We start from the raw sequence: 25,076 nt of genomic DNA, 5'->3' as shown, positions 1-25,076 counted from the left end.
GTGCCGACAGTTAAAGCGCAGGGTGCCGGAGGAGCCGACCGCTCGCTGGGGTACGGAGCGCTGCGAGAGCAGGCCCGGGTCTACGGCTCGACTCCGTTCCGGCAAGAAGCTCGCGACTCAGACTTCACGCCAAAAAGAGGGCTGCGTCGTCGCAGGTCTTGTGCAGATCGTGTGGCATTGTGGGAAATGGAGTTCGATACGGCCCACAGTCCGCCACAATATTTACTGCTTACGGAGGAAATCTGCCACGTAAAACCCCTTCAGGAAATTTTTACTGTTTTATAACAGTGATAATAAGCATGTATAAACACGCAGTCCTGCTTTTAATAACTTACTAAATCTTACAGATGCCAAACTGTGTCTAAGAGATTTAATACTTTGGGTGTTTATGATGCACTGTGCGCTGGTAAAGAGATGTGATCATAGCCTTTCATGCGTTAAAGTGTGAACCTGTAGAAAGAGTAATTCTCTGATACACTCCTGGCACAGATGGTCCACGGTAACGTGTTGGGCGTATTAGCGTGTATTTTTGCGTGGGACTCGGTGGAATGGCGTTACGCGGGGAAGCCTTTTTTCCTATAGTCTCGTCGCCAAATCCCTCCGACACTTACTCAAAACTCAAACCCAAACATCTGGCTTGAAAACCTTATAAACCTGCAACATTTTCACCAGTACTCGATCAACAATTGTAGGGAATCCCACATCAATCAGCTATCGTTGTTCGTTCTGTATTTGATCCGTCTCAGTTAAAGCTAATTAATTCCGAGTGTCTTGTTTCATAGCGTGGCGTCTCATGGTGCCCAACAGTTATGGCAGTAGCACTGCAGACTGGTGGTTGCAGGTTTGAGTTCCTGCTGTAGTAGCCTTGGTCAAAGTCCTTACCATAAATTGATAGAGTAAAAATATCCTGCTGTATAGAAGGGTGCATAAATTCAAAGCTGAATGAACATTATTAATCTGAAAGAAAAAACCTGTGTATACTGGAGGATGTCAGGCCAAGGACTGGAAACGAGGGTTCTAAAGCCCACGACCCTAGAGTTTTAAAGCCTAACCTCACAGACTCTGCTGTAGTCACTCTATTAGCTCAGACTCCAGACCAGACGCGCGATTACAGGCAAACTGTGACACATCCAAAATGTGGATGAGAAGGAGCCATAACGTGGGCAGGAAGTCCAATAGGGAGAAAAGTATCATATCAGGACAGTAAGTAGTATAGTGGTTAGAAGTGCTTCCTTTGGCTCCAAAGGTTGTTGGTTTGGTCCCTGCCTCTGACTGCAGTACCCTTGAGTGGGGGTACTTACCCTAAATTGGTCCAGTAAAATTACCCAGCTGTGTAAATCATTAGAAGTTTGTAACTCTAATCTTAACATTTCTCATCTAAATGTAATGTCATGTGTTAAAAAAAAAAAGTTTCTTCATGCAGTTTAAAGCTCACATTTTCATTGAGTTGCACTGCAGCTTCGGGCCATCGGACAGGTGGGGCTCCCCCAGCTGTGGGATGTCCCTGCCAGCGCTGGCTCGAAGCCCAGGTCCATCCGTGTGTTCATCTTTAGGATGGAAACAGTTTTACGCTGAACCGGGGGTCTCAGTCTTCCAAACATCTCTCCATCCAAAGGACTTTCACATAACGCTGCGGCACCGGACCGGATTCCGGTAATTCTCTCTTTGGATCGAGTCGGGCTCGGCGAGGTCCGCATGCCGGCTGTTTGCGCTCCGTGTCCTTCTCCTACCTGCTGGTGTTCAGCATTTGCCGTGAAGTCAGAGCCGAAGAAACGCTCGCAGCGACTAGTGTGTGAGAAGCCCACGGAGTAAAGATGGTGAAAAGGGGAGCGCTGACGGTTTGAAGATCGGGCTGTCCCACGAGTCCCTCTAGTGGCAATGGCGCACACGCGTGTGTGTAAAGGGCGCTCATCCGGCGAGTTCCGACACACCGGACGTGTTCCCCTAGTAGGCCTCGTTTTCAGAAATCCTCCCGTGATGTGGCGGAGTGTGTGCCGAAAACAGGGTGTGTGTGACAGTACGGTTGCGAAAGAGGCAAAAACGTGCTTTTTATTTTCACTTGTTCAGCTGAAGCTTTTCTCCGGAACGAGTTACACTGTTTTACCTGTTTATACAGCTCAGTCGTTTTTACCGCAGACAATCAGGGTGAGTTCCTCAAGGGTAACTGCAGCACTACAGGAGGCGAGATTTAAACCCAGATCCTTCCGCTGCCAGGCAGCAGCTCTAATGACCACGCCCCCTGCTGCCCTGCACCTGCACTTCATTCTTCATGACCTCCGTCAGACCGACTCAATTCAGTTTGTGGAGCGTGGAGCCGTGGTAACTTTTCGGGTGACATCACTTGTGATCGTGACAGATGGTGTGATGGCATGTAAATTTATGGAGCTGTTTGGAGATCAGAAGAGATGCAGACGGCAGCTGGCAGTGTCGTGGTTTGAGCCGCCGCCTTTGGACCTGCAGGTTATAGGTTCAATTCCCACCTCCTCTAGTATCCTTGAGCAAGGTTTTTAACCCAAATTACTCCCGTAAAAATACCCAGCTCTACAATAACTGGCTTATCATTGTAAGTTGCTTTGGAGAAAAGCATGAGCTGATTGAATAAATTCAAGTGTAAACTCCTCCTACCTTCAAGGAGGTGCACTGAGGCAGGTACGGCAGGTAATTAATTATATCAGCCTCTGGTCCCGCCCACCAATCCGATAAAGCGGATTAAGGTGTAATGAAGCACATCCGATGCGTTTTTCGCCAAATTAATCTTCCGTATTTATCTTAAGAAATATGTCTGCTCCAGGACAAAGAAATCACGATAATTGCTTCTGTTTTTTTTTTTTTTTTTTTTTTTTAACTTAATCCAGCTGCATGAATCACCTCACAAATCCTCTTTTCAGAAATCGTGGCTAATTCCGTTTGCGTTTCTCATCATCTCCGCGTGAGACTGAGTAGCAGGAGAAGGGGGTGGTCGTGAACTGTGAAGCCGTGCAGACACGGAGCAGAAACAGACACCGAGATGTGTGATGATTGATTCGTTTTTGTGGCTTAAGAGCTCCCGCTTTATTCCGTGCGATTGACTGTCTGACAAAGCAGCTACTGCAAGGTGAACGGGACGTGACGTTCGTGAAGCAAGCAGTCATAAACGACCATGTACTTCATGTCCCACCGCTATGGAGGTTGGGGAGCATCTTCCGCTAGCCAGTGGGGCCACCTGGGCAGCCGCTGTATTGCTGAGCTCCAACAGATATACCCCTGTACCGATGAGCCAGCTGTGCCATCGCAGGTGGGTGATTTACTCTGGATGGGAGAAATATCAGCCATCCAATGGTGAATGTCAACAGTTAACGTCTGATGCGGACAATTTCATGCAGAAAGTCAACAGAGTTGGGTTTCATGGGGGAGTCCAGCAAGCAGGTATGCCGTCTGAGTGCTGACCCACAGATGGACGTTTCAGAAGTTATTACTGTTGAAGAAGGCCTTCACCAGGCTACTTGCACCTGGCTTTTCTTCAGTTGGTAGCTAGTCCGTGTTTGAGGAAGCATCTCCCTGTGCAGCTTTGATTCAGGGTCTCCACCCCAAGATCTCTGTCCTCCCACCAGGCCCCACAGAGGAGCTCTGACTCATTCCATAATGATCACAAAAGCCAGTGTTTTCCACCATAATCACCACCAAGGAAAGAGTGAACATTTTGGCGAGGAGATGATTTTGAGATCAATGCACAAGGGCACATTTTAAGGCTGTTGAACTGACATTCATGGGCAACTACAGTCATGTACTCTCCCTTCACCTCACAAAAGTCCTGTGAAATTACACCTGAGTTCCACCTGACAAATAAATACAAACTACATGATGGAAGACAAACTCGTGACAAACATAACATACACTTTTTAAAGCTCTGTGGAGGGTCAGGTGGTTAAAGATGAACTGTAATTAAGAAAAGTTGTTTTTTTTTTTTTCCAGATTTCTTGCAAATGTTGAACAGGCTTCAGTGTGGAGGTTAGAGCAACCAAAGGTTCTGGGTTTAAATCCCATCTCCTAATGTAGTGTCAGGGTACTTACCCTGAGCTGATACAATAAAATGACCCTTTCTGTGTCAATGTGTAAATCAGTGTAAGTACCTAAATGAATAAACAATTAATTTGATTTAACTTGACGCATAGAAAGCCTTTTGCTTTTACTTACGTGAAGAATCATATCTCGTAAACATCTGGTAAATTCTTTTCATCGGTTGAATGTGCACTTTTTTGAGAATGATCTCAGCTGTAGCCCTTGTCTTCCTCCTCCCCGGTACATAGAACAGTTCAGATATCGGCAGTCCTCTGTGCTACAGTGACAGCGCATTGCTGTTGCTAAGGGCTCACCTGCCTTAGCAACAAAACAGGTTATTAATATTGGATTCCAATCAACTCAGTATTGTATTATCTTTTTCTGTTGCGCGGACAGAAGCGTGAAGTTTCTAGGTGGATCGTGTCTTTTCACACTGAGCTTCTCGACGGGCTCCAGCGCCGTGTTCGCTCTACAAACGTGCCCTATAAATTTCAGGATAAGCAACAGAGGCGTCTAACTGATCTCACGCTAAAATTACACTTTTAAACGGGAATAAATGGGCAGGGTCCGGTGCTGTTAGATGCCCTGGATGAATGTATTTGCTAAGCATCTGAATAATTTAACAGAAAATCGTTTACGATATTTCATGTTATAGCCTGTGACATTCTATGACTTTCCCAGAGCTATGATCACCTTCTGTTGAAGGAACATTCTGAGGAATATTTGGTAATGGTTTTATTCCTACCAAAAAAATCACAGCTCTCTGTTACAGCATGTTACCTTGTTTTTGTGAGAATTTGATTGATTGATTGATTGATTGGTTGATTGATTGACTGGTTAACTGGTTGACTGGTTTGGTGTAAGTTTTATTCCTTCGCCTATTGTCTGTGAACTCATTGACTGCTTGGAAATGGACATTAGCCCCAATCCTCACAGACTCCCTGTGTCTCCTGCAGGTTCGACTACCAAGAGCTGCTCCACAACTCCACCTTCTGCCTGGTTCCCCGCGGTCGTCGCCTGGGCTCCTTCCGCTTCCTGGAGGCCCTGCAGGTAGGACGCTCGACCACCCTCCTCCCTGCCCTCCGTCGCTAAACCGTTCCCTTGGAAACCACCAGCAGGTCAAAGGCTCGGCATTTTGCGAGTCCCCAGGCCACACTCCAGATGTTTGGGTTATTGGTATTGACAATCTGTCATTTCTTCCAAAGCAGCTTCAGATCTACTCCATGGCAGATATGGAGGCTGCTATATTTATCCTGCACCGCCACCTACGTTCATTAACACCTCTCTGCCTGTTCCCGGAGAAATGTGCGAGGCACGGGTGCACTTGACAGATCTGAATTCAACACACAAAAGGTTATTCAGGTGCAAATTAACACACAACAGTTCTTTTTATTGTTGAAAAAACAAAGAAAGCACTTAAAGCGCCAGCATATTTTGCGTTAATTATGTTTTCATTGAATAAACGCTTGCGGAAGTGGAGCTCCGAATTTGCATTGTGCTCGCGTGCCTCCGCTGCCGTGCCTGACGGGGGGCGGACGAGCGGCTCAAGGAACAGCATTGAGCTTTGGCGAGAGCGCCACCCTGCTGTCGCTCGTGCAAGTGCCGTCGTGCAAATCTCAGCAAACGGTCGCGATTGCGCTGCGGCGACGCTCTTGATTTCCAGAATGCGGGTGCAGGTGGAGGCCCACGCAAGCTATCATTTTACTTTCTAGTGTCACACATCTCACCCGCTTGGTTCTTCTCCTCTTAATATTTAATCTGCACTTCACACTTTCCACCGAGATCCCGAGATGCTGTTATGGGACCTCATCTTCTTGAATCCTACCCTTGATTGTGTCAGCTGATTGTTCCTTCTTGGAGGACATTCGTCCTCAGGTGCATTTTTTTCCCTCACAATTTTTACTCCATTTCTCCCAGGATTATTATTTGTTTAACCAGCCCTTTTCCCCATGGAAATTTACAGAGTTAGGTTTGTACACTAAGCTACTTACAATTACTTACCTGTTTATAGAGCCTGCGAATTTTCGGTTTTTTACTGTATTCGTTTGTATTTGTGTCACCCACGCTGGAGATTTCACACCAAGTTCCTGACTCTGGTTTTGGGAGTGTTGTTCAGCAGCAAACCGGTCCCATTGACATGTCTGTGTTAAGTTTACATCTCTTCGTCTAGCTGACGCTCCTACCTACAGCGACTTATGGCGGTAAACTACCTATAATTTATCCATTTATGCGGGTGGTTAATTTTTACTGTATTTAGTGCAAAGATGGGAGCGCATACTTGAGGTTTTTTGTTAAGCTCAAGTATGCTCTCACCTTTGCTCAAAAGCTTGAAGACACCAGAGGGAACTGAGCACCCAAGCACTTTATTCTTTAATTCATCATAAATTGAGCGTATTTTCAGATTTTTTTTTTTTTTTTTACCAGGGCAGTTTCGACAACAGGCTAAGGTGGGATTTGAACCTACAAAAGCTCTAGTTCTAACCCCTACACCAGCCCTCTGCTTGTCTGTTTGCACAATTTTGCAGTCATATCTTCTAGCTCTGTTGTAAAGTACCACGATAAAGGGTATGGTGAACAGGAGTACAATCCCAGGTTCTTTGGTCTCAAGGTAATGGCTCTACCCCCTACACCACCTTGTGTCCCTGCTGTCAGTCTGTGTTGCACAGCCAGCTCATAGTACAGTGGTTAGAACTGCTTTGGACCCAAAGGTCACAGGTACAAATCCCACTTACAGCTCTATTACCCTTGAGCAAAGTATTTACCCTAAATTGCTCCAGTAAAATTACCCTGCTCCATAAATGGGAAATAATTAAAAGTTGCTTTGGGGAAAAAAGGCATCAGCTAAATGAATCAATGTAAAGCTTGACTAAGAAAGGTTCCCTGAGTTACTGCTGACATTTTTTTCCTCTGAGTGGTTTTAAAAAGCACCCCAATCACTCCTTCATGTCATCCGTTCACGTCCAAACCGCGGTCGCAGTAACTAGCTTTGCATGCCTCCACATATAGTCAGTGACTGCAAAACGTGTTCAATTTAGTTTGGCTCTTCAGCGTACACGGTTCAGGACCCATCAGCCTCACCATGTTAGAGAAAGGGTTTCCTACATGAGCCGATGTTTTAAATCAAAGCTTTTCACTTTCCCTCGGAAACATGGTCCTTTGAGAGCCATTGCAGATGAAAAAACGTTTAGGGTGGACCTACCGCACGCTTTTCCAGACTTTTCTTTCCCGCTAGCGCTCCGTGCCGCTGAACCCACTCATTTCTCCAGCTAACAAAGAACAGGGACTGGAAACTTGGCAGTGCATGCAGCATGCGGTAAACCCATATGTTTTTTTTGAATAAACCCTATAGGGCTCTCTGTTTGGCGTACTCGTCCCATTTGATTAATTTTGATGCAGACAGCTGCCTTAAATAAAGCTGCCTCCCCCCTATTAAATTTGCCTGCTCTCGACCAGGAAATTCACATTTTGCCTAATGGGAGTCAAAGATTAAAATGAGAATCTTAATTCCACGTGTCAATCTCATCTAGGAATCTAATCTTGCGGCTCAGCGTCGGGACTGAAAAGAGAGGGCATTAATTTGGTTTGTTCCCAAGCACCTGTCATTTACCGTTTTAGCTGGAGGGCAGCAGGCCACCCTGTTACGGCAACCCAGTTGGTTATGATTTTCTCACCCGCCATCGCTCGGCGACCCCACCACTTCTCCCGGGCAGATTTGTTCTCCGCTCTGCGTTTACGATTAAAGGTCAAATGTATTTACATGCATGAGGGCTCTGCCATATTTGTTCACACAATTATCTGCCACGATGAGTGCCGTCTCCTTTGCAGGGAACCTCGGGTAATGAAATGACCCAAAGATATTAACAGATTGTACTATTGCTCTTTATTACTGTACACCAATGAACGCCGCTAAATATAAAAACATTACATTTGGTGTCTTGAAATAGACTGAGTTGCTATTATCTTCTGTACGAATTTGCAATTAAATAATTTGCATTATCTGAGAAATACAGCGCTCATCAACAGTTTGAGTGCAGCTTCTAGAAACTAGGCTTGTCTGGGACAAAACACACTGAAACTGGACGTTTCAGGAGTTGATGCTAATCTTGCGTATCACTGATGTGAAATTTTTTGCTCCAACGGCCAAGTACGTGTAGGAGCTCAAGAGTTCCCACTGTCCAGCATGGAGGTGACAGGGTCATGCTCTGGTGTTGCTTTTCCGGTCCATGGCAATCTAAACCAGTATGACTACTGTAGTGCACTTCAGAGGGACATCATTCCATCAAAACTGCTAGTAGTTTGGCAACCCTTCATTCTTCAGCAAGGGAACCACCTCCAAAGCAGCCTAAAGTTGTGAACTACCTGGCCAAGGAGAGAAGTGAAGGACAAATAATGACCTGGATGTAATATGTTGAAAAAACAAGTTTGGAACAAGTGTACTCGAACTTTTGACTGGCACTCCATGCTTAGATTTACAAAGGTGTCATCGTGCCTCACGTACTTAAGCAGCAGAGCATAAGAGGAACACGAGATGAGATGCATGAGGCCAGATGACACGAACGGGTCTCCTGATGAATGTGGTGGAACCCCGGTCTTTCCACAGCTACTTACTCCACCAAATTAGTTTCTGTGACTGTGCTAGTTTGCAATTCTGCATACATAACTTTTTCAATAATGATGACTTCTAGTGAATTTTTGAGTGTAGCCATTGCAGAAATTAAGAAGATTGACATCAGAGTGTGGAGGTCCTGCACAAATGCTTCCGCAGCATATTAAGTGTATGTTAAACCCAGGGAAGGTCATTCATTATTCAAACATGTGCTCTTGCCTCACCAAAGATCTGCAAACAAAGAAATGCGCTTCCCGCCTCTCGTTTCCAATTATTTCACTATCAAGGCCGCTAGGATGAAGGAAAAAAATACTGAAAAATTAGCAAATGGATTTTTTTTCGTATCATTTCTAATGCTTGTGTATGCACATTAGCACCCAGCCAGTGATTAAAAAAGAATTCTCTTTGCTTTTATTTGTTCAACTGGAAGTTAGTTTGTTTGTAGAGGCACGGTAATTGTGGCTGCGATCACGTGGTGAAAGTGTATCGCTCTGAAAAAGCGCGTCACTAGACAGACTGAAAAGCCGAGAGCACGAGAAGACGGTGAAACGGTCCCCCAAAAACCATCTCTCTCGCACCGTTGTCTTCTTTTTTTAAATTGTCTTCCTTTTGGACTCTTCTTATGCAATGTGACCAGCATTTACATACATTTATTCATATAGCAGATGCTTTTCTCCAAAGTGACAAACATCTCTCATCTAGAAAATACAATGTGTTTATTATATTAGCAGAAAGAGAGTCATAGATGCAGACGCATGATTCTTAAGTACAGTTAGTTTGTTACTTTCCACCAGATGGTTTAATGTAGGAACAGCTGGTAGTGCAGTGTTAGTTACTACCTGTGGAGCCAAAAGTTGCAGGTTCAATCCCTACCTCCAGTTGTAGTACCCTTCAGCAAGGTACTTATCCTAAATTACTCCACTGAAATTACCTGGCTGTGTAAATGGGTCAGTGATTGTAAGCTTGGAGCTCTAACCTTAACATCGTAAGTTGCTTTGGAGAAAAGTGTCAAGTAGCTGTATGAATCCTTAACCAAATATTGACAATTCCTAATCATAGTGCTGAGAGTTTCTTAAAAAAAACATTTACATTACGTTACACAAGTAGCTGCGTGAAGGTTTATCCGGCATTCAACAGGTATGATCTCAAAGTTATAGTGCATGAACATCTACGCATTACATGAACTTAAGAGATCATGGGTGTAGTGAGTCCGGAAGAGGTGAGTTTTAAGACCCTGTTTAAATGTAGAGCGATTCAGTAACTCTGAGTGAGAGGGGGGAGGTTGTTCCACCACATCGGAACCAGAACCAAGAACCTGTCTTCTTTGTTTGTTTCTATCAATTTTGTTTGTGTGTATCAATTTTTCTTGCTGTATGCCTGTGTTAAAGCGCTCTGTGTCACTATGTGAGAATAGCGCTCTATAAAAAATAATAATAAATAATAATAATTAATAACCTCCGTGCTTTTCGTGCTTCGTGCAAGAAATAAGAGATGAAGATTTTACCCTTTGCTCCTTTACGCAGCTGTGTATTTTATTGATGCAGTTCAGGTTAATTACCCTACTCACTAGTTATACCGACAGCTTCATGTCCCAAGTCCATGCCCATGACCACCTGCTATTCATCCTCTCCCTCCTTCCTTGAGGCGGCCTGCATCCCCGTGCTGCTAAGCAACGGCTGGGAGTTACCCTTCTCCGAGGTCATCGACTGGAGCAAAGCGGCCATCATTGGGGACGAGAGACTCCTGCTGCAGGTACACAGCCGCTCGCCTCCGGACGCAGGCTCACACTTGGTCATGAATCTGGTGGATTCATTGTTATGTATGAGTGCGCTGTGGAAGTTGGCAACTTTTTTTAAAACTTTTCTTTTTTTTCTACGCTGTGTGGGGGTAACCACCAATTTCGGGTAAGCGTGTTCCTGTCCGTGAGGAAGTACTGCAGTCTCCTTCGTGGCTGTTTCCATAAAGAGACAGTGTGTTTTGTTGCCTTGTGTCGTTTCGTGTGGATTTGCTCCCTTAAGGATAGTTTTGTCCCATGTATCTGATGCAAGCTGAAGTTTTTGGTGTGTCTCAGGCCTTTCGTCAGCAGAACACCTCAGTCTTTTGATTTGCCATCTGAAATGTAATCCTGGATCTCAGGACTCTGGAATGATTACAGGATATGCTATTAGTTCCTTAAATGTGTAAAGGTCATATTCATACGCAGTTAAGTGGCCATCTACACGGTGATTATCACTACAGGAAGAGTAACTGTGGCATTTGAAAAAGAGAAAAGTAAAGACTGAATTTCAATGGTGATGATCCCCATTGCCAAAAATTGGGCTGCACTATCTTAGGACATGTGCAACAGAATAAAAGAAAACTTTTTTTTTTTTGGCCAAAATTGTTCGCATTAAATTGTTCTGATCAAAATCGAACATTATGGTGATGAATACTACACCTTACAACAGAAATGGAGTCTCCTTATATGCTACTTTTAATCTCTCTCTTACACACACACACACACAAACCGCTTGTCCCAAGCGGGGTCGCAGAGAGCGGAAGCCTAACTCGGCAACGCAGGGCACAAGGCCGGAGGGGGAGGGGACACACACAGGACAGGATGCCAGTCTGTCGCAAGGCACCCCAAGCGGGACTCAAACCCCAGACCCACCTGAGAGCGGGACTCGGCCAAACCCGCTGTGCCACCGCACCCCTTAGTCGTGAACAGTAAATTCTTATAACAGCACTGTTCCACGATTTATGTGCTGGTCAGCGTCTGTAAAAACCTTTGGATACAGATGAAAATAAAAAAAGACTTTATTTTAATATTTTTATTAACTTTGAAATTTAAAATGAATACTAGTTTAGACTGGGGGGTGTGGTGGCGCAGTGGGTTGGACCGGGTCCTGCTCTGCAGTGGGTCTGGGGTTCAAGTCCCACTTGGAGTGCCTTGCGACGGACTGGCGTCCTGTCCTGGGTGTGTCCCCTCCCCCTCCGGCCTTACGCCCTGTGTTGCCGGGTAGGTTCTGGTTCCCCGTGACCCCCTATGGGACAAGCGGTTCAGAAACTGTGTGTGTGTACTAATTTGGAATTCCTTAAACATGTTGTCTCACAAACTGTTGTCTACAATTGATTGTTGACCAATTTCCCATTAACATCTGCAGTGTTCCTCATCTTGTTATTGATCATCGACATTCAGGAACACCAGACATGGGCTGTAAACACTGAGGAAGTGAGTTGAATTCAGGTGCTCCCACACTCATACGGTGTCTTGGCGCCCTTTACTGCCACCTGTCAGCTGGCATCATACAGACAGGTCAGCTTTGCTCACCTGCAGACAGAAATTTGAAATAAATAAAAATACTGGGAAAATCTTTGTATACTTCAGTGATTAAAAATTCCAGTTCGTCCCTTTATTTTTCTTTCTTTAATTGGAAAATCTTTGTATTATGGGAAATTTATAAGTTTCTAACACATCATACAGCATCGTTTTCCATCTGTGTTTTCCCACTGATTACTTCAACACCAGGGTGCGGTGGCGCGGTGGGTTGGTCCGCAGTCCTGCTCTCCAGTGGGTCTGGGGTTCGAATCCTGCTTGGGGTGCCTTGTGGCAGACTGGCATCCCATCCTGGGTGTGTCCCCTTCCCCCTCTGGCCTTATGCCCTGTGTTGCTGGGTTAGGCTCCATGACCCTGTATGGGACAAGCGGTTCTGAAAATGTGTGTGTGTGTGTGTGTACTTCAGCACCCTTTGCCAAAATCTGTCATGTACTTACACTTACCTGCTCACATTGACACGGTTTTACCCTGCTGCCGATCCTTTTATTCTTTAAAACTTGCTTCACTCTCTCTGCTACGGCACCACTGACCCTACGAATCATCATTCACGGTAATCTTCTGTTGGATTGCCCTCAACCGGATCATGTTATTTGCACACACCGTCTTTACGATGGGAGATTTCCGATGTCCTGGGAACGTGGATCCGATGCCCCCGCTGTGTTGTCTTGTTTGAATGGTAGAGGAAACTTACATTTAGGCCTACAGGGATTACAGAGCATGGTACAGCAGTCATTGTTGTGATTACTGTAATTACAGCACCGCGCATGAATACAGTGCTTAAAGATTTTCACTTGTGAAGATTCTCTCATTAGAGAAAAATCCTTGATGTAAGTAGGTTTGGTTTGACTCTTCACTCTGTTCCAACTCAAACTATGGATTCATTGTTGTTTGCTCACTCGATACTTCTCTCAAAAGCAGCTCACAGTTTTAGACCTGTGCTTAAAGGTAGTTACTATGATTTACCCATTTTTGCAGCTGGGTCATTTTTACTGGAGCAATTCAGAGTAAGTATAATCATCAAGGGATTATAGCTGGACTGGGGATTTGAACCTGGATCCTTCAACTGCAAGACAACAGCACTAGCCATTTTATATATATACTGTATTTATTCAATGTTGATGTTTCTGCTCTATGTTTGTGCGTGTCACTGGGGTGTATGTTTGTGGGTACATCTTTGAGTGTCTTTCATTAGCTCAGGGCTTCATTATGGACATCCTCCCCCCTTTGCATTTATCCAACAGTGAATTGTTTCCGACATCTGCAGCTCCGTTGAGCAGAAGGGAGATTCTCGAAGACGCCACCCTCAACTAGCGACCTGTGACCTTAGCAGGAAGTGTTTTCTGAATGGTTGCCGTGGTGCCGTGCCACACACGGGCATGTGCCGGGCCATCCGTCTTGCGAAATTCCACATAGCCACCCTATTAGTTCAATCCCCTCCCCCTTCATTAAGCCCCACAAGATGTATGATATTTATATTCTTTAATTACTGAACCTAATAGCAGCAGCTGCCTCCCTGCCCTTTCGTGGCTTCAAGGTAGCGAGAAATTAATGTGGCAAAATGGGGGTCTTGAGATACGAGGGGCGAAATGTCACCAAAGAAATGAAAGTGGAGGAGAAAATTAAATGCGACACGGGGAAAGAGAAGGGAGATGTGAGGAAATAATGGAAGGAAATCCAGTAAGAGATTTCACCCCCCCTCCCCAACCCACCATCCCCCCCAGTCCTCTACACTTTCGGAAATTACAGCAATTAATAAGGGCTCAGCTTCCATCCGCTGACCTTGGAACAAACCGGAGAGCCATGGAAATCACATCTCAGGCCCCTAATAAATACATGTGTGGAACAATGTGCTTCTGATTTGATTTGTGTTCGACAGTCACATTTAACAAAGAGGGGAATATTAAAAGCAGCTAATGGGTTTAATTCCGGCCCCCTAATTATTTGTGATTACACAGCACCGAATGGGCGCCATTCAGCCTTTTGTTTCTTCATCCCTGGCAACAAAGTCACCCTCCTGAAAGTATTTCATCGCTAATTATAATTATGTATCGCTGTGATGTGGACGTCAGGGTTTGACGACCAGGCCATGAGACTCTCCGGTGCGACGGATGGTCTGCTCAAGCCCTGAATAATAGCTATTCAGCTGGAGACCTAATTTGCCACCCCTACGAACTCGGTGAAACTTATGAGTTTTTCAAGATATCCCACTTCTGCGAGCAAGAGAATCTGACCACAAATTTGTAAATGTGTCGCGATCCAGAAACCGTGCATGATACAGGAAGTGATTAATCTTTGGTGTTTTTTGCATGGCTGCTTTTCTGATTGTTCATCACTTACGCTCTGAAAATGCACTTGCATTTTATTTTTAGGTTCCACATTTTCTCCTGATGTGAAGGAAGATCCATCCAAAGCCCAAGTGAATATATTTCAATTTGTTGTTTAAATTTCTCTGAATTGATTTGATGGACTCAAGTAATACGATTCTGTATTTTTCCTGTTGCTGGTGCCATTAGTTAATGTCAGCAAACTCGGCAAACTCTATTAGGCCGACGGCACCCAGAGCACGAGGACGACTCGTCTCGTTCCCAACCGAAGAGTTAAAACTGTAAAAATTACCAAAAAAGGTAGCTGGAATAGTTTATGCCATAAAAAATATAACGACGATAATAATAGTTTGCTGGTACGCTGCAGTATTTTTTCATATTTACATGGAGTTAACAGGTTATTTAATTACAGGCTGAAATTGCGTTCTCTGTTGTGTTCTGGGAATTAATTGGGTTTGTTGCGTCTGCCTGGAGCCCCCCACCCCGGCGCTGGGAGGCCGTCCGCGAGGAGAGGCAGGAGTGGGTTTCAGGCAGGATAATGCCCTAATTCTATATTGCAATTGAGTTGCTGCACCTGCTGGGAGATGGGAATTTCATTACATTCAATTATTCTGAGGGATGAACTTCAGCAAGCAACACAACACACGAAGAGGCCTATTCCCCTACCAGGGAGACGCACATAAACACTAATGGGAGGTGTGATTTAATTTTGGTTATTTATATCCTGCATCTCTGTTTATTAAAACCTTTTGGTGCCGCTGCAGCCCGGTGTCTTCAGCAGGCCTCAAATCTAAATCCTTTCCATGCTTCTTATGAACAAAATGATATATATAGTTGCAGTGGATATACTGTATGTATAGTAGTCGTGCATCCAACTCTGTGCCTTATGCCTTATTTTTCCGGGGCTGCACTCAGGTTTACTTTGACCCTGTTTCAGTACTAACACGGGGTGGGTGGATGTGTTGATGGACTCCCAGTGATTTTATTCTCTTTTTTCCATTGAACATCTGTTTTGTCAGTGATCAGGTTCATGGCAGGGACGGAAATGTGGCTATGCAGTCTCACAGGGCCGGCAGAAAGTCTCAGTCTTGTTGCGCTTCCGCAGACGGGTTCACCTGTAGGTTTGCTTCATGCAGAAGGTCTCGTGTTTTCTCAGGTGTTCTCAGGAGGGTCCCATGAACAGATTGCTCGTGAGAATGGTGTAACATGGGAAAACATGAATGAATGTACAGTTAAGCTCTGTCTCTGTGTGTGTGTGTGGAAATGCAACACCTCTAACAACAGATGCACTTTTGTTCCCATGATAATCGACATTGAACCGTTTCGAGGAAGAGCGTGAGAGTTACATCCTGATGCTACTTGAGGTGTCTCATAATCGTACCTCCGCTGTAAGCTGCCACCTCCCTCCCCCAGTTTAATTTTTCCCTTTTTTTCCAGGTTCCATCAATTACCAGATCGGTGGACAATGACAAAATATTGGCGCTCAGACAACAAACTCAGTTCCTCTGGGATGCTTATTTTTCCTCCGTAGCTAAAATAGTGCTAACTACGTTGGAGGTAAGTGTTTCCTTTTAAATACTTCTTCTGGGCCAGGGAAGGGGGCAGGGCGATTGGGGTGGTGACTCAGCAGGATTATTAATGTGGCCGGTCTGAATTCACCTCCCCGTTTTTGCTTAGGACAAGAATAGGAGCTTTTTTCTTCACCCTACTGCCTTTCTTCCACTTCCGTTTTAAAAATCAATGGCAAGGCCACCATTGTATTAATTCATACAGCTGATACATTTCTCCAAAGCAACTTGCAACGTTAAGCTGCTTAAAATGATTTTCCGATTTGGACAGCTGTATAATTTTCCCTGGCGCACTTTGGGGTAACTGCCTTGCTCAAGGGCACTAAAGCTCTAGATAGGATTCAAACCTGTGACCTTTAAGTCTACAGGTAATGGCTTTATCCACTATGCTACCCTTATGGAAGGTAGCATTGTGCACCGTATTTAAGACTCCCAGAGAGTAACCCCTTTCTGGAAACTTGTAGGTGCTGGTATTTAATGTAGAACTTCTTCAGTTTGTGTCAAAATGAAGACAGCAGCTTTAAGCAACACTATAACAACATAATGGTTGTTTAACATAACTAAAATGAATAAGAGCGGTTGTTGAGCCGCATCTATGGCGAACCATCACGGATTCAGATTGTCCAGTAAAGAGGCCGAGTACCAGGTGGTGCCGCCACTGCTATGATCCCACAGGACCGCGAAGCACCCTTTCACCGCTGCTAAAGCCTCCTCCATCTGCGTGGGTTCCCATCATGCCTCAGTCCCAGCTCTCCTGTCCCTGAAGAATACTCATTAAAACAGCGTCCGTGAGACACAATGTGGATTCCGTCGTTTTCAGTCTGAAGCATCATTTACTTCCCAGCATTTTATTTTGCCAGTGTTGACGTTATCCCGCATTCACCACGCGCTCTAGCAAGACGGATGAATTTCACACTGATCCTGCATGAGTGTCTCTTACAGAAGTGAAGACTTCTTTACAGTAAACTGTCAAGATGCCCCACTAGACTCAGTATTTTTTCCCTGCTTTGTTTTACGTTTGATCTGACTTGCATCAGCACTTAATTTCGCCGGTCTGAGCTGCGATGTGCTCTGTCGTGCCGGAGGATTCTCGGGCCATCGCATCAAAGGAGCGGGAGAGCGAGGGGAGGGATGGAGGTGCTTCAAAGTCCACCCCCTCATGAAGTGGCTCCCGGATTACAGCCGTACTCAGGGTTTCTCATTCTTCGCTTCCATCAGAAGGACATCAAGCAGGTGCATATAAAGGACAATCCAATCCACTGAGGAGCAAATTAGGTGGTGCTCTGCAGCGTTACAGCCGGGCCACTAACTTTGGAGCCAAGTGTCTCGTGCTCCAGTCCAAGTCCAAGTTACTGAGGGAAAAGTTGATCAAATGACCCACAATTTGGATTACTGCTCAAGTCCAAATAACTCATGCTGAACTCCAAGACTTTAAAGCTGAAGTCTCAGTTCAAGTCTTTCATCAGGTTCAGGTCTGAGTCACTAAAGTCTGTCAAAGACCATGTTTAAGTCATTAAAGTCCACTAACTTGAAAGTTGCCAAAAACACGGCTATCGTAAATAAAGCCTTACTTTTTCAGAAACAGTCAAAAAAAATTTACATTATGTGTGTCAAAAGCAATGCTGCAAAACCAAAAAGGCAACGAAGCACAAAAAACATCAACAAGACTGGAAGTACGGAATGACCTCGGCCTCAGAAACTGCTGCAAGTCATTCTGACATCGTTCTGTTTGCCTTAGCCGTATTTGTTGCTTTCCGTCAGGTCCAAAAATCCACTTTTGTGGGCGGTAGAAGCTTTTTCTTTTGCTAGTCAAACATGCTTCCCCCAGGGGACAGCCTGTTGTGTGTGTTTGTAGGTTGCTTTCTTTCTTGTTCATGTGTTTTATGTTGTCTTTTCAGCATTTTTGTTGGTCACCTTGGAGAAAGTTATGAGCCAGATGAACACCTTATTATGAATTATCAGCCCACGATGTTGTGATTAAAAGTCAGTGCATTTAGCTTATAGTACCATGTGCAATTTATAAGAGGTAAAGTAATAAACTACCTTGCCAAACACTGGCAACATCAGTATGGTAGAAGTGTCTTGTGGGAGTCAAACATCTCTTTCAGGACAGTTAAGACTCAAGTTCAAGTCACCCAACTGAGTTCAATAGAACTGCCTGTTTCGTGGCTGTTTGTCATTGGGGAAATTGACGAACCGCGTTGGCCTTTGCCTATGCACTCAAAATGAAAGAAGGGGAGGGGTGTGAACTCCTCTGTCTGTCCCCTGGCTCTCATACTCCACACAAAAACTGTTCTCCAAGGTCTGGTTCTAAATGCAAAGTAATTACCCGAATAGATCAGAAAGGTACTTTCCATGTGTTCTTCTAGCCTCAGTTTTTTGTTATTCCAGCCGGCCTCGTATTTTCCTGGAACATCCCCCAGAGTACGATGTTGTGCAGTGCTTATTGAGCGGAAAGAGCCGTTGCTTTGCATCCATTTCCCCAATCCACAGGTTTACTGAACCAGAATATCAAAATATGTTTCTCATCTTCAGTCCATCCAGTGCACACCTAATGAACATCGGAATGGATTTGGAATGACGAATTTCCGAGAACGAACACCACCGACAGCCACATATTAAATGGTCACTGGGGTTTTTTCAAGCACCTGAGTAGAATATGCAGGAGAAACCTGCCCACTTGGACCTACACGCCCAGCCTGGAAGCCACCGGTTTTGACAGTAGTACCATGAGGGGGTGGAACTGGACACGTGAACAAAAGGCTATTGGTTTGAAATCCATATGCTATGCTTAGATGAACCCTGAAGCCCTATTTTCTGTAATTAATTTTACTTGTTCCAGCAAGTATCTGTAAATATCTGGCTGTATATCATGTACTAACACTACTGGAATCAGCCACCGGGAACTAGACCACAGTTTCTCTTTCCTCGGATTCTGGCTCTCTACTGCTTGTTGTAATGATTCCTTAGCTGTAGAAACATCTATACAGGGCCTGCCTCTTGTCATGTTTGCTAGGGTGATGTGGACCCAAGTGCGGTTGCACGGTGTTATTTTATACAGGATGGCAGGCAAAATACGTAGTCATCGTCATAGCGAGGGTCACCGATGAGCAGACGTCAATACAAGGAGAATCCAAAGTCATAGTCCAGGAAATGAAACCAATGGTCAGGGAACAAAGAGAACGAGGAGACAAGGGGGCTGGGTTTCGGGAGGACAGGAACCAGAACAGGTACGGGAACGAGGACGAGGAGGAAAATAAGAGGATGCGGGAGAAATCGCAGGAGATCGCAGGCGTGGGTGAGCGGATGGCTCGATGAAGTTCTGCAACCTCGTCGGTCCAGCGTCGTCCTTTTATGCTCTTTCTCCTTGATCATCCACAGGTGCGCTGAGTTGCACCGAGGTCGTGGGCGTGACACCTCCACAGTAAAATTCCAGGGAGTGGTGGGCTGCCACTGGCATATTGACCCCCAGAGTTTTTCTCAACTTCGTTGTAGTGGGGAGTTTTTTGTTTTCCTCTCCTCAGCTGCCAGCCATCCTACCTGGCCAACTCAGTGTTACCTTATCACTGCTTTTGTGAAACTGTGGTGCTTTATCTATTTCTCACCAATCTGCTGAAAAGAGTACTCTGAAAAAATTATTGAATTGAATATATAGGGATAAAGTGTAAATAATGTCTCAAGAATTTCAGGACAAACCGCAATGTGTTTAAAAGTGCTTAACTGTGCAGTTGTACCATCCATGGCTTGTTCTGGTCTTTTTGACTTAAGATGAAATGTCAGTCTTTAGTGTGTCTCTAGTGTTTATCACTCTTGACACATGGGTATTTAAATCAGTAAGGCTGTAGTAGAATAATTTGAAAAGGTTGTTCAGTTTATTTGCAATGCAGTTGCACTTGCAGTTCAGTTGTCACCAAGCATGTAGCCAACTGGGCCCGATCATGTCCATGCCTTCTGGAGGAGAGGGGACAAGGGCGTTATCAACACCAACGAGGTCCTGTCAAAATCACACGTCCTGCATGATGCGTTCGAAATCCTTCCCACAGGGGGCTTCACGCATTCCCCACTAATGCCATTGCTGTCGTCGTTGTTGTTCCCAGATAATCCAGGACCGAGTACACTCACACGTGTCCAGGAACAAGTTAATGTGGAACGCTCAGCCCGGGGGACTCTACGTGCTGCCGCACTTCTCCTCTGACCCCGCCGCCTTTCCCTTCTACTATGCCGCGCTGGGTGAGTTGGTGAACCGCAGGTGAAGCGCTACTCTTCATAGGCAGGAGACACACTGACGGGCAGCAACGTGGGATAGTGCCCGAGGTCTGCCAGTCACCGAGAAGATGTCAGCAAACAAGCATTCCCAACAATCCTAAGCATTGCTTCGCAACTATATTAGGACTGCGGTCTGTGTTCTACCAGAGAACCACCATTCCAACCCCGCCTTTGTTTGCAAGGGTTGGCCGACATTTTTGATGCAAGTGTGTGTCCCCAGTTGCAGACAGGAAACACACGTACTGAGCGGAAACTCACAATGGGCCTGCAGTGTAGACTATTAAATTTAGTCAGTGAGTGAAACAAAATTAAATGTTAATTAAAAATTTGTACACAGCGCTATAAACAAGGAAAGTAGTGGCTAACTAACAGTGAGATGACAGAACTATTGCTTCTGGCAAATTCTGTAAGAATGTTCACACACACACACACACACACACACACACACACACACACGCACACACACACTTTCTGACCCGCTTGTCCCATACGGGGTCGTGGGGAACCGGAGCCTAACCCTACAACACAGGGCGTTAGGCTGGAGGGGGAGGGGACACACCCAGGACGGGACGCCAGTCCGTCGCAAGGCACCCTAAGCGGGACTTGAACCCAAGACCCACCGGAGAGCAGGACCCAGTCCAACCCACTGCACCACTACGCCCCCCGAAATTCTGTAAGAATGTTCATTTTACATTTATTAATTTAGCAGATGCTTTTCTCTAAATCAGTGATTACTATGTAGTATTTCTCCAAAACCTTTGTCTAAGGCGGCTTACACTATCTTACAGTGTTAGAGACACTACATTATACTCCCTGCAGTCAGTTACCCATCTGTACTGCAGAGCACTGTGACACACACCTGTACACCCTACAGGCAACTTACAGGTCATAAATTCACCCAAAACATGTCTTTGGGTTGTGGGAGGAAACCATGGCATCCCTGCGGGAAACCCACACAAACGCGGGGAGAACATACAAACTCCAGAGGGACCGAGCAGGGTTCGAACCTACATCCAATTACACACCCTGCCGCCCTGTTCAACAGCCAGAGATCATGCTGCTGTGAGAATTCGCAACAGACTTGGCATTTAAAGTAGGTCCAAGGTCCATAACCTAAAATTCCTGAGTGAACACTGATCTGTGTAGCTGGGTGTTTGGAACTCGGTCTATAGATATGCCATCTTGCTTTAGTTCTTCGTACATTAATTCAGTTTATGGCCCACTGCACAAGTCCCTCACAAAACTAGACATTATGTCTTGTTCTGCATCTCATGACAAATCCAGCTGAAATAATGCATTACGATTTACAAATGAGCATCTCGGATAATTGCCAGCAGAGTACGGTGATCTACCAGGCAGCAGTGGTAAACTGCCCTTCTCGTTATCCTCAAAGCAGTAATTACACTTATAGTGAGATCTGACATACATTAAAAACCGCGCACTGTGAAATTTTAATATACCTCTGTAGCACCGGTGTGATGAAGCAGTGACAAAAAAAATCCCTGAGAATTAGACAATTTATGTAGCATAATGAAGATGAATGCCATCCTGATTCACACGGAGATACCGCACTGTATGTCCAAATTGGACTAAAGTACAAACTCCTGTTTCTGGGTCTAGAGCGTCAATTAATAAGCAGCTGATACATTAATCAGCCCATAATTAAACTGTTTACCATCTGAGGACACAAAGGGTGGGAAAAACTTGTTCACAAGAGGTGATTACAGTGGACTGGCAATTTATGCAGGAATTTGGGCATCAACACAGCATGTAAAGGAAAAATATAAGATATACCACTTAAACCATGTGGGACAGGGTACCATAATACACAAAACAATAATAGTGTATGAAGTAGTAGGCATCTTTATGAAAAATATACTGTAATAAACAGGAAACAGTAAAAATGTACAAAAAAAAAAACACTGTACAGTAATAGTGGGGTATTTGTAATACCTGAGAGGACACAGGTGAGGTGAGGAAGGGTAAGATGCCGAGAGGGAATTTGAGGGGGTTTCTGGGGCTGTCGTGAGTCACCTGAGAGAGGTCTGGTGCACCTCAGGTGCTCCTGTGGTTGTTTCATAATTGTTTTTCACACTTTTCATATACTTTATATTTTTTGCATTAAAACTGGAGGTCATGTGGGAATGCTTTTGTGAAATGGGCGTAAGATCTGACTGTATTACTTATGTTTTTATGCTGAGTTTCATATTGGCCTTTATTCCATGGAAGATCTGCTCTCTGCCAGACACTGCATTGTGATGAGAATAATCGACTTCGAAAGACACATAAAAAACTCATATCGCAGAGCTTGTATCTAAATCCCTCATTATTTTTGCTTCGTTGTTCACTGTTTTTCTCCTAGCATGATTCAAGGGTCACCTGGAAGAATCCTGCACCTAATTAGTATCTTTGTTCACTTTCTGGGGTAATTAATCTGGAGGAAATGGAACCGGAACCTGGGGTTTGCGTTCCGGCGTAGCAGATGGGCCTCGTCTGTTCCTCCTGCGAAACGAGGGTGTTTCTGTGTTGGACTCGAGCCGTTTGTTTAGTTTTCCATGGGTCAGACCACAGCGGAGGTTGTGTAGCGGAGCTGCCCGTCTCCCGCGAAGGCGGCGCTGAAGTACAATGGCGTTAGCAGTCCAACTTGGTTGGCGCATGGTTGAGAGTTCAAACCCTAGGGGGTAAATGATGCTGGCACTGAAGCTGCATTCCCCACATTGTTCCAGGACATGTGCAGCTGCACAAGTGAGCAGTTTAAAGTCATGCGGTCCACTGTGGAAAACATCTACAGTTAACTATACATGCGTAGGTCGGATAGTTTGAAGAACAAAACCCATCTGTGAATGTGACAGAGCGCGGCATCTGAAGCACGTGAGCGGTACGGTCTGGAGGGGTAGAGGAGAGGAGAGGAGAGGAGAGGAGAGGCGAGGCGAGGAGAGGAGAGGCGAGGCAGTAACTCGGATGAACGAACCCCCCCGGGATGAAGTCTCCAGATGATCAAGGCTCATTGTGAGCTTCTTCCTGCCAGCATCGTCGCTCCTCATGAAATTACGTGTCTTCGGTCCTGGCAACACACAAACCACAACGCTCTTACTTTCCATTACTTCGAAGTGGATTCAGTACCCTTCGTGTAGTTGGGAATCCTTTCATTTTCCTTTTAATCTACTGACTGTTGGCACTGAAATCTATGTGGTGTATTAAAATAACTCTTGTTCTCTGTTTTCCCCAAATTGGCTTACGGTGTTAAGGTTTGTACGCTCAACTACCTAGAATTGAGTAATTTTTACTGTATTAATCTAGGATTAGTACTTTCATAAAAGGTACTACAGCGGGAGTAAGGATTCGAAGCTGGGCCCTTCTGATTCTAAGGTAATGGTTCTTGCCACCACACTCCCATCACCCTTTTTTTACGACTATTACGGTTAAGGCTAAGGTTTTTCTTTTTTTTCCAATAACCAAATTATGTTTTTGTGAGTGACAACTAACATATCTTAAAATGTTATAATTGCTTAAATTTGGTGACTTTATTTGCATCCCTCAGGACAAGCGGCTTCAGCCTGCGTGTGTGTGTGCGTGTGCGTGTGTGTGTGTGTGGGATTTGCATTTCGTCTTAGCAATCGTTTCTCATGCATTCCCAGTGCGACCGTGTCCGAAGTGTCAGCTAGGGCGTGTGCCGAGACGCGTCCGTTCCGCTCTTTTTCCGCAAACTGAAGCGTTCAGGTTAAATCGAAGGTTTTGTCCCTCAGTATTGATTTTGCACCAAGGTTCAATACTCGATCTAGGCATGTTACTGCCATTGCAAAAGCTGTCAGTCACGACATGAAAAAGCGAGCCAAGTCCCGACGCCTCTGGAAACACTTAGGCCGCAGAATCAGCCCAGAGAGGAGACTAACTGTGATTGTTGAGGCCCACGAGGATCGTAACCGGTTTCGGCTGACGGCAGCTGCATCCCACTGCTTTCAGGAGCTGTCTCTCCCCTTTCCCCTCCTTCCTCAGACTTCTCTTTAAACCGATTTTTACGTCGGTGAAATAAAAACCTCTCGCCGTGGTGCCGTTTGACTGGATCGCAGAGCAAGCCACAGGGGTGCGCTCACTGGGCCTCGCCCACGGACGAGGGATGGAATGGGCACAGGGAGTTGTAGAGTCTCCTCACCTCATCCCTCGAATCATCCCCTCCCACTATTATAAAGCTGAAATTACATTTATATGCCCATGTCTTTATGTGCTTTGATACTGTTCCTTTTATTATAAGGAGGTGTTGCTCACTAGGGAGTGTTTGGTCCAGGCAGTGATTATGAAAGGGGCCAACCCCGAGTTTACAGCATTCGCTTTCCTCATGATAAACCAAAAGAAATAGAACTGAAATGACCAATAAAAACGAAAGATCTTTGGGTTCATTTGGGGGAAAAAAGCCCTTTCATTCTTTTCCATGATTTGGCATAACAAAGGCAGTTTATAGGTTAAGGATTGCAGTGTCTGGGGAGCGCTGACTGGATCAGATCCCAGTAGGAGCCTTGCTGCAGTTTAACCTGAATGACTTGTATTAAAGAAAAGAAAAACACCCAGCTTTATAAATGGGGGAACTGTTTAAAACTGCAAGCAAAGGACAGAGATTTAAACAAAAGTGTGAAAAGCTGTAAATCATGTCTTTGTGATCTTATTAATATTTTTCAGCATCGACTAGTAATCCACGAGTAAGATGTGACAAGGGAATTAACCACCATGAATTACAGCAAATGCTTTTTTTCTATTTCAAACCCCATTCTTGTGAATCCCTTAAAACACAGAGAGATGCAGTGATTTGTGCCAGAAGTGTGTGTAAGGGTGAGTTCTCAGCACCCGTACTGTACCGAGGACGCAGAATGTTGAAGAATAATAGATGGGATGTGATCTTCCGAGACTCCTTTTGCACGTGACTCACAGGCCGATCCTTCGAAATCCTTTTTAAGCTGCGTTAA

The 25,076-nt window shown here is 45.0% G+C and overlaps 1 protein-coding gene across 1 annotated transcript in view; it reads left to right on the top strand.

Annotated features, from left to right (window-relative positions):
- LOC108928562 (exostosin-1) overlaps positions 1 to 25,076 on the top strand; it is a 175,001-nt gene that overhangs the window by 124,542 nt on the left and 25,383 nt on the right. The window contains exons 3-6 of the mRNA XM_018742554.2: positions 4,995 to 5,088; positions 10,289 to 10,396; positions 15,722 to 15,841; positions 19,950 to 20,082. Coding sequence (XP_018598070.1) covers positions 4,995 to 5,088; positions 10,289 to 10,396; positions 15,722 to 15,841; positions 19,950 to 20,082 — 455 coding nt within the window. The remainder of the gene's footprint in view (positions 1 to 4,994; positions 5,089 to 10,288; positions 10,397 to 15,721; positions 15,842 to 19,949; positions 20,083 to 25,076) is intronic.

This window comes from Scleropages formosus, chromosome 1 (assembly GCF_900964775.1).
Source record: "Scleropages formosus chromosome 1, fSclFor1.1, whole genome shotgun sequence".
In the NCBI taxonomy this organism is placed as follows: domain Eukaryota; kingdom Metazoa; phylum Chordata; class Actinopteri; order Osteoglossiformes; family Osteoglossidae; genus Scleropages; species Scleropages formosus.
Note: the sequence above shows the minus strand (reverse complement) of the source record. Positions and strands in the feature narration are given on the sequence as shown.